Source organism: Octopus bimaculoides, chromosome 7 (genome assembly GCF_046866305.1).
Source record: "Octopus bimaculoides isolate indiv1 chromosome 7, ASM4686630v1, whole genome shotgun sequence".
Lineage (NCBI taxonomy): Eukaryota > Metazoa > Mollusca > Cephalopoda > Octopoda > Octopodidae > Octopus > Octopus bimaculoides.
In genome coordinates this window covers 58171727-58190347 of record NC_142934.1, presented here as the reverse complement: position 1 = coordinate 58190347, position 18621 = coordinate 58171727, and the positions used below count along the sequence as shown (strand labels likewise).

The following is an 18621-nucleotide window of genomic DNA, read 5'->3' as shown; positions in this document are numbered from 1 at the left end:
GGCAGTACAACTGGAGAAAAACAAAGTCTAGTGCAAGTGAAAGTGATTCAGAAAACGATTATAATAATACTTTTTATCATAAATAATCTTGACATTCCTTTTAATTTACATAAAATATTCTTTACATTCTCCTGTTGTTTTATTGCCATTTATTTATGAGTATTATAAATTTTATAGGTAAAACACTTTTCTGGGAACAAATTAACTCTTATATCAAGACATTACCGTATATTGTAATTCTACGGAAATTTACAATCAGAATAGATAAATAGAATGCAATTTTCTAGAAAACTTTTATTCTGTCATTGATGCAAAGATGTTATGCACTTAATGAGAGCATTTAACGTAAATGACACAATCCATATACCTCTAAGTAGGTATTATATGGAAATGCAGGGCTGAGTTACCATATTTGCATTGAAACACATAGCCTTTGTTTCAATAAAGTTTGAAAATAATGAAGAATTTAGTCATATAACTGTCATTATATCTATAAAAGAAGGTTCCAGTAAAAAGAATCACTATAGATGGTTAAGTGGATAAAGTCTTCCATTCACTTATTCAGCAAGTACATATTACACAACATGACAAAGAAAAACTTACTGTATGCAGTTAGTAAAAATTGAACACTTTAAAAAACCTTATTAAATTTAGTTTCTTGGTCTCAACATAATTTTTACCTGAAGCTCAAAATCACTTTATGACAGGGGAAGATAACTGACTAAAGCACCCCTAATATATTACTGTTATTTTATTAAACTTCCCCACCCTGTTCCCAAAAAGTATGAAAGGCAAAGTCAAAACATAGTGAGGGAACATGAAACCCAGCCAAAAATTTAGATTCCATTCACAGAAAAAAAAAACAATCAATATCTAAATTGATGTAATCTCAGATAGTTCCCTTAAAACCTTTAACAGCCAAAAATAGCAATAGCTATAAGAACAGTAACAAAGAATAACAAATTTTACCAAAATTTCTCTGACAAAGCTCAAACATTGGCAACAGAGAAGAGTAATAATTAATAATTGTCTATCAATACTACTAAAGCAGTAAAGATGTCAATGAAAGTTGTTGTTGTTGTTGGCACTCCGTCGCTTACGACGTCGAGGGTTCCAGTTGATCCGATCAACAGAACAGCCTGCTCGTGAAATTAACGTGCAAGTGGCTGAGCACTCCACAGACACGTGTACCCTTAACGTAGTACTCGTGGATATTTAGCGTGACACAGTGTGACAAGGCTGACCCTTTGAATTACAGGCACAACAGAAACAGGAAGTAAGAGTGAGAGAAAGTTGTGGTGGGAGAGTATAGCAGGGTTCGCCACCATCCCCTGCCGGAGCCTCGTGGAGCTTTAGGTGTTTTCGCTCAATAAACACTCACAACGCCCGGTCTGGGAATTGAAACCAAGATCCTATGACTGCAAGACCGCTGCCCTAACCACTGGGCCATTGCACCTCCACAACAGCCAAAAATAGCAATAGCTATAAGAACAGTAGCTGGTTATAACAAAGAATAACAAATTTTACCAAAATTTCTCTGACAAAGCTCAAACATTGGCAACACATAGAGAAGAGTAATAATTAATAATTGTCTATCACTACTACTAAAGCAGTAACGATGTCAATGAAAGTAATGCCAGAGTAAATAAAATATATTCTATCATTTAGCTTCCCTCTCTCAGTCTAAGTTAAAATCTTGGCAGGTCAAACTGTGCTTCACTTCTCTGCAATAAATAAAGTATCAGTCGCATGCCAACTCTGCCTTTCATCTTTACCAGCAAGAATCAACAAAATAAACATAACAGTGAAGAACAATTTAATTTAAGTGAGACCTAAATCTAAGGCCTCAGCCAGTCCACTTATGCGTACCTTCCTTCATTGGACACTAAACTCCACTTACGAAGACTTGTTGAGGCAATCGAAATCGAGTTAAATTCGACAACTGGCACCCATGCCAACGTCGTCTCCCTCATTGGACACGAAACTCAGCTTGCAAAGATTTATTGGGGCAAGCGAAATCGTGATGGCACCTGTGCCCAGCGTTGCCTTTCTGGCACTTGTGCCCGTGACATGTGTAAGGATTTTCGAGTGAGATCGTTGCCAGTGCCCCTGGACTGGCTCTTGTGCGGGTGGCACATAAAATACACCATTTTGAGCGTGGCCGTTGCCAGTACCGCCTGACTGGCCTTCGTGCCAGTGACACGTAAAAGGTTGGTGTTAGGAAGGGCATCCAGCTGTAGAAACTCTGCCAAATCAGATTGGAGCCTGGTGTAGCCATCTGGTTTCACCAGTCCTCAGTCAAATCGTCCAACCCATGCTAGCATGGAAGGCAGACGTTAAACGATGATGATGATGATATCTTGCAGGCTTCTTTCAAAAGACAAGAGTTGAAAATCTTGAATGAATTTCTTAATATTGTTTGCACTTTAAAATGGGATAAAGATGTAAATCCCTATAATCACAGTGTTCTTGTGAAAAGCAGTGATTCTCTGTATTAGTAGCTTTAAAAGTCTGTGTCCAAGACACACACACCAGGAGAAAAAATGGGTAGGAGTGATTTTTGTCAACCATGTCACTTCCTCTTACAAAACTGATAGGATGCCAAAAGGAAAAAAAAAAACAGCTGTGACAACTGATAATTATGTCTTTAATTACCCATATACTAAGTGGTGAGGTTAAACAAAAAAGAAGAAAGAAAAAAAGAAAGAAACAATAACCTACTTTGTTTACTTGCTTCAATAGGAGAGACAGCCAAAGTTGGTCGAACTGCAGCAACACCTTTATCTGTTTTAGCAACGGTACTATTCATAATAGCATTTCCACGTGCAGGCATAGTTTCTAGACACAACAAAATACAATAAATTTTACTTTTGTAATATTTGACTGCTATGCTAAATTAGAGTCCAACGGAACAAAATCATTATAAATACATTGCAATTTTAGCCAAAATGTAAAATAATATATTTCTAACTACAAGCATGGGACCCAAATCATATATACATATATATATATATATATATATATATATATATTACAAATAAACGGGTAAAGGAATATTAATCTATTAATAATTTTTACCAAGCACTTCGGTATGTAAACACCATTATTGGTGAAGAACTTATTTAAAAGTTATTATAAATTTATAAACATAATTAAGGAATCAGTAAGTACTGCTATCTGTTGGAGTTTTAGCACTTTAGCTGTTATTTCTGAACTTCGGTATGTCGTGAAGCTGATCCCTTAATTATGTTTATATATATGTCGTCGTCGTCGTTTAACGTCCGCTTTCCATGCTAGCATGGGTTGGACGATTTGACTGAGGACTCGTGAAACCAGATGGCTGCACCAGGCTATATATATATATACACACACACACACATCTTTTAGCTCATTTGTTTCAGTCATTGGACTGCAGCCATGCTGACATACCTAAATAGACAAACCTGATAACAAAAATTCTACATAGATGAATAAATTCTTAATAACACAATCCCAAATTTAATGAATAAAAATTTCCTACAACACCCCTCCATCATAACTTACCCTACATCCTAATTATCATTCAACAATATCAGCTTACCCTAAAAATTTTTAGCTTAGACTAAATAAAGCCAAGATGAACTCAAAATGTACTACAGTCCAATGATTGCTTAGCTGGCTGAAACTTTGAAGTTCCTGTCAATATTATTCTTGTTGAAGAATAATAAATTTGTATTCTGTAAGATTGTATTTTTATAACATAAAAACAAGTTTTAACACGTGTGTGTACTGGCTTCCACACAATGGTTTTTGTCTTCCAGATTCACTCAGAAGACATTGGTTGGCATAGAGCTATAAAAGAACACATTTGCCCATGATGTCGAGCGATGGGACTGAACCGGAAACTAAGAGATTGCAAAACAAACTTTTTAACCATACAGATACACCACTGCATAACAAAACAAAATTACATTTATAAAATAAATTGTAACTGTATAAAAAAATAATTTTTATGAATGACACAAAAGATTTTTTTTTTATATTTAAAAATTAATAATTAAAGAATTTTTTTAAACAATGAGAAACATTAACCCTTTAGCATTCAGGTTGCTTTGTCAGATGTAATACTTATTTATCTACTTTTTGTTTTGAATAAACCATACATTATCTTGTCGCTTTGCGATTTCAATGGTGTGTTTGTATGTTCTTAGAATAACATTGTAGAGTAGGTGTGATTGGTTGAATCTGGTCAGTTTAAACATAGAAAATGGTAGAATATTTGATCTGGATATGGCCTGATTAAATGCTAAAGGGTTAATAATGATACTTTGAAAGCTTACTGCATCTAAAGAAAGCAAACTTACCTCGCCTTGGATTGTAACCTGGAATACTTCGAGAACTTGCTAAACGGGAACTGGATGTCAGATTAGTTCTGATCTTAGAGACGGGCTTTTCAAACCTCATCTTTTTAACTGGTTCAGTCTAGTCAAAGAGAAATATTCAATGAAACGTTTATCGTTTACTTCTAAGAATCATCATCATTTTAACAACCACTTCTCCACGCTTGCATAAATCAGACAGAATTTGCTGAAGAAGATTTTCTACAGTCAGATGGCCTTCCTATCACCAAGCCTCAACCATTTCCAAGTAAGGTAATATTTCCTTGCAACCAGTCATGTTTTTATGGAAGATTGGAAATGAAGGAAACTACCTGTGTGATGGTGAAACTTGTTTACAGCTATCATGTGATGACAAAGCAAGGTAACAGTATGACACACACACACACACACACATATATATATATATATATATATATATATATATATATATATATATATATATATATATATATATATATATATATATATATATATATATATATATGGTGGTTGTCTACTCCTTAAACAGAGTTTGACAACCTCCTGCACCTACACCTTAGCCCTTTCATGGCGTCTGATGTGGCTTTTTAAACCAGACAGTGTTTTGAAAAACCAGACAGTGTTTTGAAAAACCACCCACACAGATTGCACCTCTGATTTGCACTACCAATACCTGCAAGTAAGTTCTGCTCATTGTGGATCCTAACATGTCTTTTAAGACCCCCATTGGATTTGCAAACCCTCTGGCACACACCACATTCAAACGTGTGCACAGACATATAATCAGAATAGCTGGATGAGGTTTGTTTTCCATGGGTTCGCAGGTGAGATTTGAGGCCAGCCAAGGACAGACATGGTCTGTCACAGACTGTGCACACAATAAGGTCCTTGTCATTCACCTTCTCAGTCTTTACATTTTTCCTTAAATGTCTCTTGAGCCCTGCTTGCATCATATATATATATATCATATATATATATATATATATATATATATACACACACACATGCACATATATGACAAGTTTCTTTCAGTTTATGTCTACCAAATTCACTCACAAGGCTTTAGTTGGCCTAGTGCTGTTGTAGAAGATGCTTGCCCAAGGTGCCATGCAATGGGACTGAACCCAAAACCATGCGAATAGTAAGTAAACTTCTCACCACACAGCCATGCCTACATCTTTTGATAAATTTTCTAAACTAATACGAGTTTTAAAAAATTGGTGATTAACCCTTTCGTTACTGTATTTATTTTGAGATGCTCTATGTTTCTTTCAATTACTTTAAATATTACAAAGAATTTAGTAAAATAACTTAGTTATCATTCAGCTAGTGTTAGGAACATAAATTGTGACTAAGGTTTGGTGGAAGATTTTGATTCAAAACTTATGAAAACAAGACATTTGTACTACAGAGCCAGAGCCGGTTTCAGCCAGGTTGGTAACAAAAGGGTTAAGACATTCTCTCACTCCCGAGTCAGCCCAATAAACAAAGGTATACGGAACCTATGATCAAAGGTATACAACCTATGACAAACACATTTTTTTTTCCAAGCAGTGTATGTAAGACAATGTTATCCCACATGCTCTTTTTTTAAGGCTCTACTTTATTTTATTGACCCTAAAAGGATGAAAGACAAAGTTGAGCTCAGCAGAGTTTAAAAGATAGCAATAATGCTGTTTGTCATAGTGCAAGACCATATCATCTATGCTTTTTTTTATGACTCTCTGAGTGGTTGGCGTTAGGAAGGGCATCCAGCTGTAGAAACTCTGCCAAATCAGATTGGAGGCTGGTGTTGCCATCCAGTTTCACCAGTCCTCAGTCAAATCGTCCAACCCATGCTAGCATGGAAAGCGGACGTTAAACGATGATGATGATTAAGACATGAATGTATTTTATTTTACTAACACTAAAATTATCATCATAGTCATCATCATTTTATGTCCATATTCCATGCAGGCATGGGTTAAACTGTTTGACAGGATCCAATAAGTCCAAAGACTGCTTTGGCATGGTTTCTATAGCATGATGCTCTTCTCAATGCCACTTTACAAAGTGTACTGGGTGCATTTTTCAAACCACCAACACTAGTGGGGTCGCCATGCAGCTTGCAAAACTATAAGTCCAGAGGGAGAAGCTTTATGCTATGAGATAAAGGGTAAAAGTATAAGAGAAGAGGCCAGAGCAGAACAGGTCTCTTGTTGTAGAGGGATTATATGACAGGCACTCCATAGCTACAATAACAAGGGTTCCAGGTGATCTGATTAATGGATCAGCCTGCTTGTGAAATTAACATCGGCACTCCACAGACACATGTACCCTTAATATTGTTGTCAAGGAGATTCAGTGTGGCACAAAATATGACAAGGATGGCCCTTTTAAATTACAGCTACTGTGCATTTGTACTAGGTTCAGAGGAGTAGAGCAATGTGAAATTAAGGATACAACATGCCACTAGGAATTGAACTCACAACTGTGAGCTGAATACCTTAACCACTAAGCCACATTACTTCACATGATTATTCATGTTTTTAGATGAGAGGATGGAGGGTGATAGGGGTGGAACAGGGAAGAGATAAAAGAGTAGTGATGAGGTGTCTGTGTGGACCCTCAAGGACTAAAGTTAAAGTTGAGCTCAGTAGAATTGAAACTCTAAGAGAAGGAACAAGTATGAAAAGGTATTTTGCCCTATGTTCTGATGACTGTCAATTTGCTAGAAACAGCAACCAAATTTCCCTCAAATCACATCTCAACTTAGATTAGAGCATACTGGACAATGTGAGTCCTGGGTTCTCAACAACAAAGAAAAAAACACGATGGATGTAACTAACCCAAAAAAATACATACAGCCATTATATAAAACTGTTTCAGTAAATACTACTATTACTAGTACTATTGCTACTATTGCTAGATATTATAGATAATTAAAATTTTGGAAAGGTTTGTTAAGATCTAAAACATTTTTGTTTACTGATATAATGAGCAGAGGTTTAGAAAATATTCAGCATTCTGATATGCTCTTAGTAAAATAACAGTTGATTAAAAAACAATAAAATATAAAACTTATCTCATTATTAGATTTAGGTAAATAATTAACTGTTTTAATTACCTCATTTGGGCTGTTTTTTCTTTTTGTTAGCTTTGGTGTTAACTTGGGCAACTTGCTGGAACAGTTTGCTGTATCAGCCAGGACTCTGCGCTGAAACAAAAAGTTGTAATTTGTTTTTTTTAGCATGTTTTAATGAGAATAATTTGACAAAGAGACTGAGAAAAATAAATGTGATAAAAACTTAAGTAAAACATATAAACTACTGTTGTCGTTACTGCAGGGAAAGGCCAACAAAGTAAAAAGAGCCACCAATTCACAATTCAATAACATCCTGGTGAATGAAAGCATAGTGTCGGCAAAGGAGGTCATAAGCCACCTGAAGAGTTTTGGGCTAACTGCCAAACCACTGGAGGCAATGGAAGGAGCTAAACTGGGACTCAAGCTACAGAGAGACAAGGCAGGCACGTTGGTGTTTCGGAGAGGGAATGAGATCCCAGAACTGGGCTCAAAGACAAGTAGGCGGGAACCGTTTTCTGTGTGTGGGAAGCTACTGGGACACTACCTGATTGCAGGATGGCTCCAGACAGCATGCTGCTTCATCAAGAGGCGAGCTGAAGGAGAGGAGTGATAACATGGGCGAGAAAGCAACCGCCATGATGCAAGAAGTCTCGGAGAGGGTGACTACGGAGGATCCAGTAAGAGGGAACTAATATGTGCCCAAATTGAAGAAGGGGATCATGTGGTGTGATGCCAGCAGCATAGCAACGGGAGTTGTCTTGGAAATTGGAAGTATCATGGTGGAGGATGTGACCTGGCTTAGGAAGAAGGACGACTGCAACCACATCAACATGGCAGAGCTGGATGCCATGCTGAAAGGGCTGAACCTGGCCCTGAGGTGGGGGCTGCATACCATCAAGATCCGGACTGATTCGGTTACTGTACTTAGATGGGTGGGATCAGTGATCACAGGCGAGCAGAGGGTGTAGTGATGCTGATAAAATGCCATCTGGGAATCCTGGACGAGCTAGCTGCCGAGTTTGACTTGAGGCTGAGTGTGGTTTTTCTGCCCTCAGAGAGGAATAGTACGGACGTCCTGACCAGAGTAAAGAAAACCTGGTTGCAGGTGTGAGAGGATCTGGAGCAAGGAGTGGCTGCGGTGTGTCGACTGAGTGACTCGGAGCTGAGGAGATTACATACCATGCCTCACATGGAGGGGGACAGGACTCTGTTCCTAACCGGGAAAGTTGACTCTGATGTGACCAGGCAGAGTGTGCAAAGAGTAGTTGGGAGCTGCGACAGGTGCCAGTCCATTGACCCCGCTCTGGGCATGCATGAGGCAGGAAGCATTCCAGTGGAACACAACTGGAGACAACTGGCAGTGGATGTGACGCACTATCGGCAGGGGACATACCTCTTGATGGTCGACTGCAGGCCGGGGCGGTTGGCCATATGGAGGGAAATGAAGACGGGGACCGGGGAGGAAATCACAAGAATACTAAATGAGATATTCCTAGAATGATGCCCCGTGGATGAGCTGCTTGTGGACAATGGTACTGCATTTCACTCAGAGGTGCTGGCGGAAATGCTCAACAAGTGGCATATCAGCTGTTTCTTCAGGACGGCATACCGGCCAAGTGGCAATGGGGTTGTGGTGAAGCATCATCGTACTTTCAAGACCATAGCAGAGAGAGGTTACATCTCACCGGTCAAGGCCGTTTTTGGTATAAAATGTCACCCAGGACGGGACAGGCTGAGGAGTAGGTACCACACAGGGCAATATTCAAGTACGAGTGGAGGCATCCCTGCACCACATCCCGCAGAAGAGAAAGAGCATGCCTTTGTGCAGGTCGGAGAAGTCAAGTTAAGCCCCCAAATGCGCGGTGCACATCATAGTGGAGAAAGGGGACAATAACCTCTGTGAATTTGAGGAACAATGTAGCCGTAGATGGCATGTCACGACATGTTTTGGATGTGCGCAGGAACATCACTGTGACAGAGGATGAGGCCAACAATAATGGACAAGAGGACAAAGCCGGCAGGAACATGCCAGGAACTGAGGCTAGTCCTGAAGTCCCACGGCAGTCACAGAGGGAGTGCTGCCCTCCTTATTGGTTGGCTGATTACTAGACAAGTTAAGGCGTGTGGTCGGGGTTGAGAAGAGGGCAGGGGCAGGTTGGTTGAATGATCTTCAGATCAGTGGGGCGTGTGGTGTTATGAGCCAGGCTGTGTTGTAGGGAAGGATCGGAAGTGAGGGAGTAAGCATGTCCTATCGGAAGTGGAGCCTGTGGATCCCACCAGAAGTGCCGTGGTGGACATGCAGCATCAGCGAAGCATGAGGGGCCAGTTGGTGGTGGACAGCACATCAGAGCGGACGTGTGAGACTGTACAGCAACAGATAGCGCACATGGATGTTGAAAGTGACCCTTTTTCTGGACCGACAGGTAAGACTACCGTAATTCTCTCTTCACTTCCATCTTTTTTCTTCCTTTACATTACTAAGCTTAGTGAAAGGAGGCAGAATGATGAGGATGAAGATGTAGGGAGGACCATTTATCATTTGCAAGTATCACAAAGATAAGTATGAGTGATAGATGACTGAAATTACTGGGAAGTTGAGTGAAGTGGGGAAGGTGAACAAGAAGGTAGGTAAGATTGGTTCCAAGCATGTGAGAGATGACAGTGTATGTAAGTTCAGTAACAGCCAAATTTCGCTACCATGATATATTATCAGTGTCTTTCCACAGATGTTGCAAATAGATTAAGAAATTATTAGTGACAAAAACAATGGCAGTATTCATCTTTCTAACAACACATCCATGTTAAGATGGATATAAAGATTGCTTTTTGGTACTAATACTGCTTCCATGAACTTTTTCCACCCTGTTCTTACTCAAGTGACTATACTTTTGGAACCACCATCATCACTGCTAATTATGGCACTTAGCTATCAACTACTTCTAGTGAACCTGCCAGGTATTTAACAGAATCTATTTCCAGTGTGCTCTCAGCTTTTATTTCTCTAGCATCTCCAAGGCCTCTGCCAGGGGTGTAGCCAGCCCACTTATGCGTACCTTTCCTTCTTTGGACACTAAACTCCGCTTGCGAAGACCTGTTGAGGCAAGTGAAATCGAAACCGAACTAAATTCGACGACTGGCACCCATGCCAACGTCGTCTCCTTCATTGGACATGAAACTCAGCTTGCGAAGACTTATTGGGGCAAGCGAAAGCGAAATCGAGATGGTACCTGTGCCCAGCGTCGCCTTTCTGGCACTTATGCCCGTGGCATGTGTAATGGACTTTCGAGCGAGATCGTTGCCAGTGCCCCAGGACTGGCTCTTGTGCGGGTGGCACATAAAATACATCATTTGAGCGTGGCCGCTGCCAGTACCGCCTGACTGGCCTCATGCGGGTGGCACGTAAAAGCACTCACTACACTCTCAGAGTGGTTGGCGTTAGGAAGGGCATCCAGCTGTAGAAACTCTGCCAAATCAGATTGGAGCCTGGTGTAGCCATCTGGTTTCACCAGTCCTCAGTCAAATCGTCCAACCCATGCTAGCATGGAAAGCGGACGTTATACGATGATGATGATGATCTGCCTCACACAAAGTCCGCCTTGTGTGGTTAGCCTGTCATCTCATGTCTATCCACAGCTAACACTGAGTACAACAATATCAAGTTCCTACATACTCCTTTTCTGCATATAATTTTTTTCCCCCTTTTCTATATTCCATAAAAAGGTTTCGTAGTTTAGGAAACATTTTTTTTAGAAATATAGTCCTTTTTTCATCCAGCAAGACCATATCCCTGATGGTACCAAAGTCCTGTCATTTTTGTTACTAACACTTTAGTCTTAAGGCCTTCTGATGCCAGGTTTTCACTTCTCTACATGCAACAGATTCAGTTATGAAAACCAGATTATCAGCACATAAAAGAAACATGATTAGTCAATCTTGGAACTCCCTAGTGAGGCCTGTATGACTATGATGAATAAGAGGGACTGAGGAATGAACCCTGTTGGACACATATCTTTATACTAAATATGTCGCTAAACTCATCACTGACATTGACTTTGCCAACAGCATCTTTATACATAGCTTGTACAGCCCTCACAAAGCCATTTATCTGCACTTAATTGCCTATGTGATGAGCCAAATACAGAGCATGACATCCTGTCATTGTCCTTGTTGAAGCCCAAAAATGTTAGGTAAAGTGGCTAACTCCTTAGCTAAGTATTTTTCCTGCAGCTCACTCCCAAGGATGACAACTAATGCCTCTTCCAGCCACAAAGCCCAGTTGCATCTCTTCTAGAATAATTCCACTCCTGATCACTTGTGCCATGACTCTTTCTGTGACTGTTACACCATTGCCCAAAAATTTGATGCTTTGTAATTTCCTCGCTCTCATACATCACCTTTGTTCTTGTAGCAGTCACAACGATACTACTAAACCAGATACACTCATATATATATATATATATATATATATATATATATATATATATATATATATATATATATATATATACGTGAATGAATAAATCGTTAAATATCTATACAATTTATAAAATGTAGAAATATAGTCCTTATATAATTTTTTTTTTTTTTTCCAAAATAATCTGACTAGATGATAGCGGTTGGAATGCTGGTTTTACTTCGTTGTTGAAACAGTTATATTTTTGTAATATGTGCCATGTCGCGGCGTATATATAAATTAAATACAGAGTTTGTACACAGAAAACTATGTACTTTTTAATGTATCCATTCGTTCTCAAACACAATCAGGCAGATTTGAACATGAATATATGATTCGCCGTTGTATAACGTATTCGGAGAACAGCTTCTCCCTTTGAATCATTTAGACACGTTACTTAAATAGGAAATAATCCAATATCTGCCATCCCACTGCCACAAATATGTAAGGGTAAGAGCTGATAAAAATTGCGTGATGCTCGTTCTTTTCTTAACTATAGAATGCTTAAACCAGAATTCCGCCCAAAACTAAAATGTGTTGTTTTTGATTTTTAGTGTTTTGCTTCGTTGATACGGTTTGAGATTAAAAGCTATTTACATAGGGAGAATTACTGAGAGGAGTCTTGTAGCATTGCCCTGTATGATGGTTAGTGCGAGCCATGCACCCCCTTCCCCCAGCTGTCAGAAATTTTGAAATACAGTAAAAAGGAAACGATTATTTTAAGATTAGTAAACATTTTGACACTGACGTCATACCACACATTTTACCAACAATAATGATTTATGATGCAAAGCCACAGATATAGGGGTCAAAAATATGGCTCGTTTACTCGACAACAATATATGGCTGGTATTTATTGTGTGGTCCCCGGGAGAAATCGACCGTGAGGATTTGAACTGAAGGAATGGTAACCGTCAGTCATTTTGACCAGCACTCTGATTCTGCTTAACAAAAGGTTTTCTCTATTCTTCTACGTGGACAAATAGAAAATTCTGGATATTCAGAAATGTTTACAAAACGAAAAGGTCCGATTCATTTTCTGCACATTCACAATAACGCATTATAAACTGTATTAAAGTGTTGAGTACAACTAATCGAGATATGGGTTTAAAGGGACAGGATGATCGCGGTTGGGAAGCTGTAGTCGTGTTGAAATTCCTTTCGCGAAGGTAAAGAATACGAACACCAGGTGATTAGGGTTTTTGTTACGCCAAAAACGGGAGATGTGCATATTATTTATGCCTAAAAAGGTAAATATTACCAAAATTAATTCCAATATCTTGAATATCTTGCGAAGAGATTCACTGAGTTCAAACTGGTAAATAGTTATAATCAGTTAACTAACGAAAATACACAAACTAAATGTTAAAAGAGCTTTTTGTTCACTTCTTTAAGATTTTCACCAAGTTTTTTCGGTACAAAATATTTTCATTTACAATTAATATTGAGATCATTTACTTCGGTAAAGTTGCCTTAACGGCCAAATTATATTACAAGTCATTAAGAGGATCTTCCGTACACAATAAACACATCAAACAATAATATAAAAACAATATAATTGCTTATTGTGCAATAGGCGCGTTATCGAACAAAGTGAGAATGACGGGCACTATTAATGATTGAATTATCTTATAAGAAATTAAGTAATGATAATGAGACGTGCTTCTTAAAATTTTATTCTATACACAAGAGAGAGCAAATTAACTGTTCAGTAATGTGTAAACTATCATTAAAAATAACCACAAAGTTAATTATAAACAGAAAGAAATGTAAAGGAAAACATTCGACAAAAATAATTAAAACAACTGAAATCACATAAAATATAAATATGCTCACCTGATTATTCATTGTTGTTTATATTTCACAAATAAATGACTAAAGAAACAACGTATTGTAATGGAATGAGGATCCTTACAGCTAAAACAGCGAGAAAATTTTTAAATTTGCCACAAATTTAAAATACAGCTTCTGATTGGTTGATCGTAGTTGTGGACATGCGCAGTGCAAATATTTTGAATCGTTCAGTGTCGTTGGCTGACACCTCGGTGACATAGTAAATAGGCTTTTAATTTAGGCACAGGATCAGCAGCTTTGAGGGCTAGAGACTAGTTTGCCGAAAAGTGTGTGCAGCCAAGATGCTGGATGATAAAGCTCTGCTCAATGGTCTGAATCACGAAATGGAGACAGATTTAAAAGTTTGTTATTCAGGCAAAAAGAACAATGTCGGTAGAATGGGTAAAAAAATATAGGTTATATGTGTTTCGATTCCACCACCACCACCAACAAAGGTTCCCTTCACAACGTACCTCACAGGAGTACAGTCACTTTAGAATCTGTCAAAAAGGAAAATGTCTTGCCAGGTACGGTAATTTTTACTGATAAATGAGCCAGTTATCGGAATCCCCACCAACTTGTGTACATTCACCGACCAGTGAATGAATCATGCCAAAGATTTCGTGAATTCCTACGCTGGGGCATGCACTAACCATATCGAGACCTATTGATCTTGTATCAGAAAACGCCTAAAATACATAAGCCGATCGATTGGGGAAATGAGGTGGTTCCCTGATCGAGGCAATTTACAAGGAACAGATCCGGGAATTTTACGAATCGTTTCCAGAATTTCTAAACATTCCCATAGGATCCAGAACAGGTGGTGCGCTTGCACACCCTAAAATTTTACTGGGCAATGAAAACGCTAGGAACGTCCTGGGTTTGCCACCACTAAGCTAATTTCGTTCCCGCATTTTTGTACATTTCTGAATCACATTGCCGATGTTTATCCTCCGTAAATTCCAGCTGTATGTAACATGACATTTCTATGACATTATGTCAAGTTGACTTGTTTTACTTTTAAGTTGTGCCTGCATTCAGTACAGATCACCATCGCATCTTCTGTTTCCCGATGCAGTGTTCTACGCTGATTTTTGGCATAATTAGAATCTCCCTCGCCGAAAATCTTAGAACCCATAGAAAAGAAAAAAAGCGTAAAAGGGTGGTTACTAACAATTTCAGTCTTTTTACCCCGCGCTCATCCACGCCAATATTTGCTCATTTCTGCATCTGGATGTGATTTCCAGTCAGTGCATGATATGATCTTACATGTGGTAGAAATAACAGCCAACTTTATTGAACATTTTCCCCTACTTCTTTTTTGCATTCGACAATGAGTTTCGATTTTGCCAAATAAAGAAACATAGTATATCAAAATTTCAGTACCCTTCTCCATTCCTCCCTCCCCGGTTTGTTGGTTTCCTGCATTCCAAAGCAATGTGGGGAAGCTTTTCTTTTTTAAAAAAAAATATTTTAATTCATGTTTTCTAAACGTCTGATCTCTATTTTTTTTCTCTTTTCTCTTTTCCCTTACCTTTCACTTTCGTCATATTATAAGTATTCCACATTGCGAAATGTGTAATCCGCATTTTTGGAGACAAAATTTTCGCAAACCCACTCGGCCCGTCACCACCACCCATCAACGTACTTTATACGATTGAAATTAAATTTGTTCTTCCCCCACCCCGTCCTCCACCACACTTTATTCCGACATGAAAATTCAATGATTTATTAATTGAATCAGAAAAAGGATTTATTAAGACTTACAAATGCAACTCAGCCCCCGTGAATGGTTTGAGAGTGATTTTGCTATTATTTTTAGCATGTCGAGTGACTACATTGAGGCCTAGTAAATGTCATCTGCTCAGTGTTTGTTGTAAGGACACCCCCACCCTTAAGTGGATTCGTAACGCTTAAGTGGATTCGTAAATCTTTCGGAATATTTCGAACCAACAATCAAATCTGAGTTTTTGTTGGGTTTTTTTTTTATTTCTCGTTGAAATGATGTTTGGGAAAAAAGTTATTTTCCAAAATACCACTTCTTAAATATACAAAAATATATTCAATCGAATATTTTAAACACATTATTTGTGCATGCAACTATTTCGAGCAGTTCAATAAATATATATAGGCGCAGGAGTGGCTGTGTGGTAAGTAGCTTGCTTACCAACCACATGGTTCTGGGTCCAGTCCCTTGGGCAAGTGTCTTCTACTATAGCCTCGGGCCGACCAAAACCTTGTGAGTGGATTTGGTAGACGGAAACTGAAAGAAGCCTGTCGTATATATGTATGTGTGTCTGTATTTGTCCCCCACCATCGCTTGACAACCGATGCTGGTGTGTTTACGTCCCCGTAACTTAGTGGTTCGGCAAAAAGAGACCGATAGAATATGTACTAGGCTTACAAAGAATAAGTCCTGGGGGCGATTTTCTCGACTAAAGGCGGTGCTCCAGCATGGCTGCAGTCAAATGACTGAAACAAGTAAAAGAGTATATATACATAAAGTTAAATAACAGAATACCAGAGAGTTTACAACCCAATGTACATGCTTCTGCATTGTAACATAAAGAGAAAATATTTACTTTGCCAAGAAATATGTGTTTTCCAAGATAAAAACTGAAAATGCTGGGAAGTGACATTTGTATGGCATTGAATAAACTGTTCAGTTCCATGTCATGAAGAAGTGTCCATTTATATTCACAATATGTTTCCAGAATGTATAGAAGTTCTTCCATTCTCACCATCACAAATGCACAAGAGATAACTTTCCTTAGGAAAAAAATGTATCTTTGTTCGCAATAAAAGATTCTTGTGACAAATTGTTTTGGTTTATGTCCATCTTTAGTTTATCTAGGCCCTAGATAAACTAAAGAAGATTTTCTAGGATATAGCCATTGACACCTCTAGATATAGCTTTTGTGTCGTCCCTGGGATCTTTCGTATAAACCAAATGAGATAAATAGGGGCCTGTGATCCAGGACATCTAACAACCCTGCAAAGCCTGTTTCGTAAGGAGAGTAGTTTTCATTGGAAACTCTGGAGGACAAGAAAAAAAAAACCTGTCAAAAGGCTGGGTGAACTCAATAGTCAACAGCTATCCAACTGCTTGTAATGAGAAATCCCTAGTCTTAATTTAGGCAACTCTCCTGGAGATGGAAAACTCTAAAGTAACATCTGCAACTTTGTTTGCAGCCAATAATGTAGATTAGTTCTTCTTTTGGGAAGAGAGTGTTCAGTGAGTGGGGATCGCCCTGTGTAAGGCCTTTCGTCACTTGACTCTTTAGCATTTAAACCAGCCACATCAGGTCCAAATATTCTACCAGCTTTATGTTTAAACTGGCCAGATCCTGCCTTACACACCTACCCTACAATGTCATTCTAAATGTCGTGGAAACGTCAAAGCTATGAGATAATGCCTTATTTGTTCAAAACAATGTGAATAAATAAGCTTATATTTGACAGAGCAATCTGAATGCTAAAGGGTTAATAAAAAGCTTCAGACACAGGTACCAGTTGACTTTTAACATCTCTATTATGAGAAAAGGAAGAAAACAAACGACAGGAGTAAAAGGCTCGACAAAATCAACCTCGTCACCCTCCAACAGTGCCATGCAGTCGATTCCATGGACTCTTCTATGTAAGAATTGGCCTACTTAGTCATCAACGCCATCACCATAAGGGAAGCGTTCAGTAAAGAAGAAACTAAGTTCTCGGATACGAGATAAAGCCGACTATGATTATGTGTATTATTCATTATGGCTGGCCGTAGCCAATAAAAGCAAAATACTCAATGAAAAATTCCATGATGCAATGAAGTATGTGTCAACAAGGATGGTAACTCTGTGAATACTTTCTGTTGGAGACATTTATAGTCACTACATCCTGGGCCAGATTGAGGCCCTAAGCACTTAAAAAATGTTGGTGCCCCCATATATATGTAAGTCAAAATATAAACAATGATACCATAAAATAAATTCATATTTTTCAAAATGCAATAGAACTAACAGAAAGTTGGAAAATATTATTTTTATATACGACCAAGGCGAGCATGCCAACAATCCCCCTTGATCGAAAGAGGACTGGAGTAACATGAAATTAAGTATTATGCTCAAGAACACAACACGCCTCCCAGTCTAGGAATCGAACCCACGATCTAGCGATCGTGAGTGCAACTGCCTATCCGCTAGGCCACGCGCCTTCTCACACACACACACACACACACACATGATAGTACTCAGAAAAAAACTCTTTAATGAGCCATTGTACAATACAAACTATCGTTCATGCCAGAGAAAAGCACCACTGATGCTATATTTCTGGTAAGACAGCTGCAAGAGAAATACCCAGCCAAAGGTAAACCTCTGTACCTGGCTTTCGTTGACATGGAGAAAGCCTTTGACAGGGTCCCCTTATCCCTTATCTGATTGCCAATGAGGAAACTAGGGATAGATGAATGGTTAGTGAGAGCTGTATAAGCCATGTACAGGGATGCTATCAGTAAGGTGAGGGTTGGCAACGAATACAGTGAAGAATTTCCAAGTAGAGGTAGGGGTCCATGGATTGGTTCCCGTGCTGGTGGGCCACGTATTGGCACCCGTGCTGGTGACACGTGAAAAGCACCATTCGAGCGTGATCGTTGTCAGCGTCGCTTTACCGGTACATGTGCTGGTGGCACGTGAAAAACAACATTCGAGTGTGGTCGTTGCCAATGCCGCCGGACTGGCTCCTGTGCAGGTAGCACGTAAAAACACCTTTTGAGCGTGGTCATTACCAGAACCGCCTGACTGGTTCTTGTACCGCGTAAAAGCACCCACTACACTCTCAGAGTGGTTGGCATTAGGAAGGACATCCAGCTGTAGAAACTTTGCCAGATGAGATTGAGCCTGGTGCAGTTCTCCAGCTCACCTGTTCTC

The 18621-nt window shown here is 39.0% G+C and overlaps 1 protein-coding gene across 1 annotated transcript in view; it reads right to left on the bottom strand.

Annotated features, from left to right (window-relative positions):
• LOC106872910 (carboxy-terminal kinesin 2) overlaps positions 1-13869 on the bottom strand; it is a 29644-nt gene extending 15775 nt beyond the window's left edge. The window contains exons 1-4 of the mRNA XM_014920086.3: positions 13712-13869; positions 7465-7554; positions 4344-4461; positions 2722-2838 (exon numbers count right to left, since the gene is read on the bottom strand). Of these exons, the coding sequence (XP_014775572.3) occupies positions 2722-2838; positions 4344-4461; positions 7465-7554; positions 13712-13723 (337 nt within the window). The 5' untranslated portion in view covers positions 13724-13869. The remainder of the gene's footprint in view (positions 1-2721; positions 2839-4343; positions 4462-7464; positions 7555-13711) is intronic.
• Positions 13870-18621: the final 4752 nt, after the last annotated feature.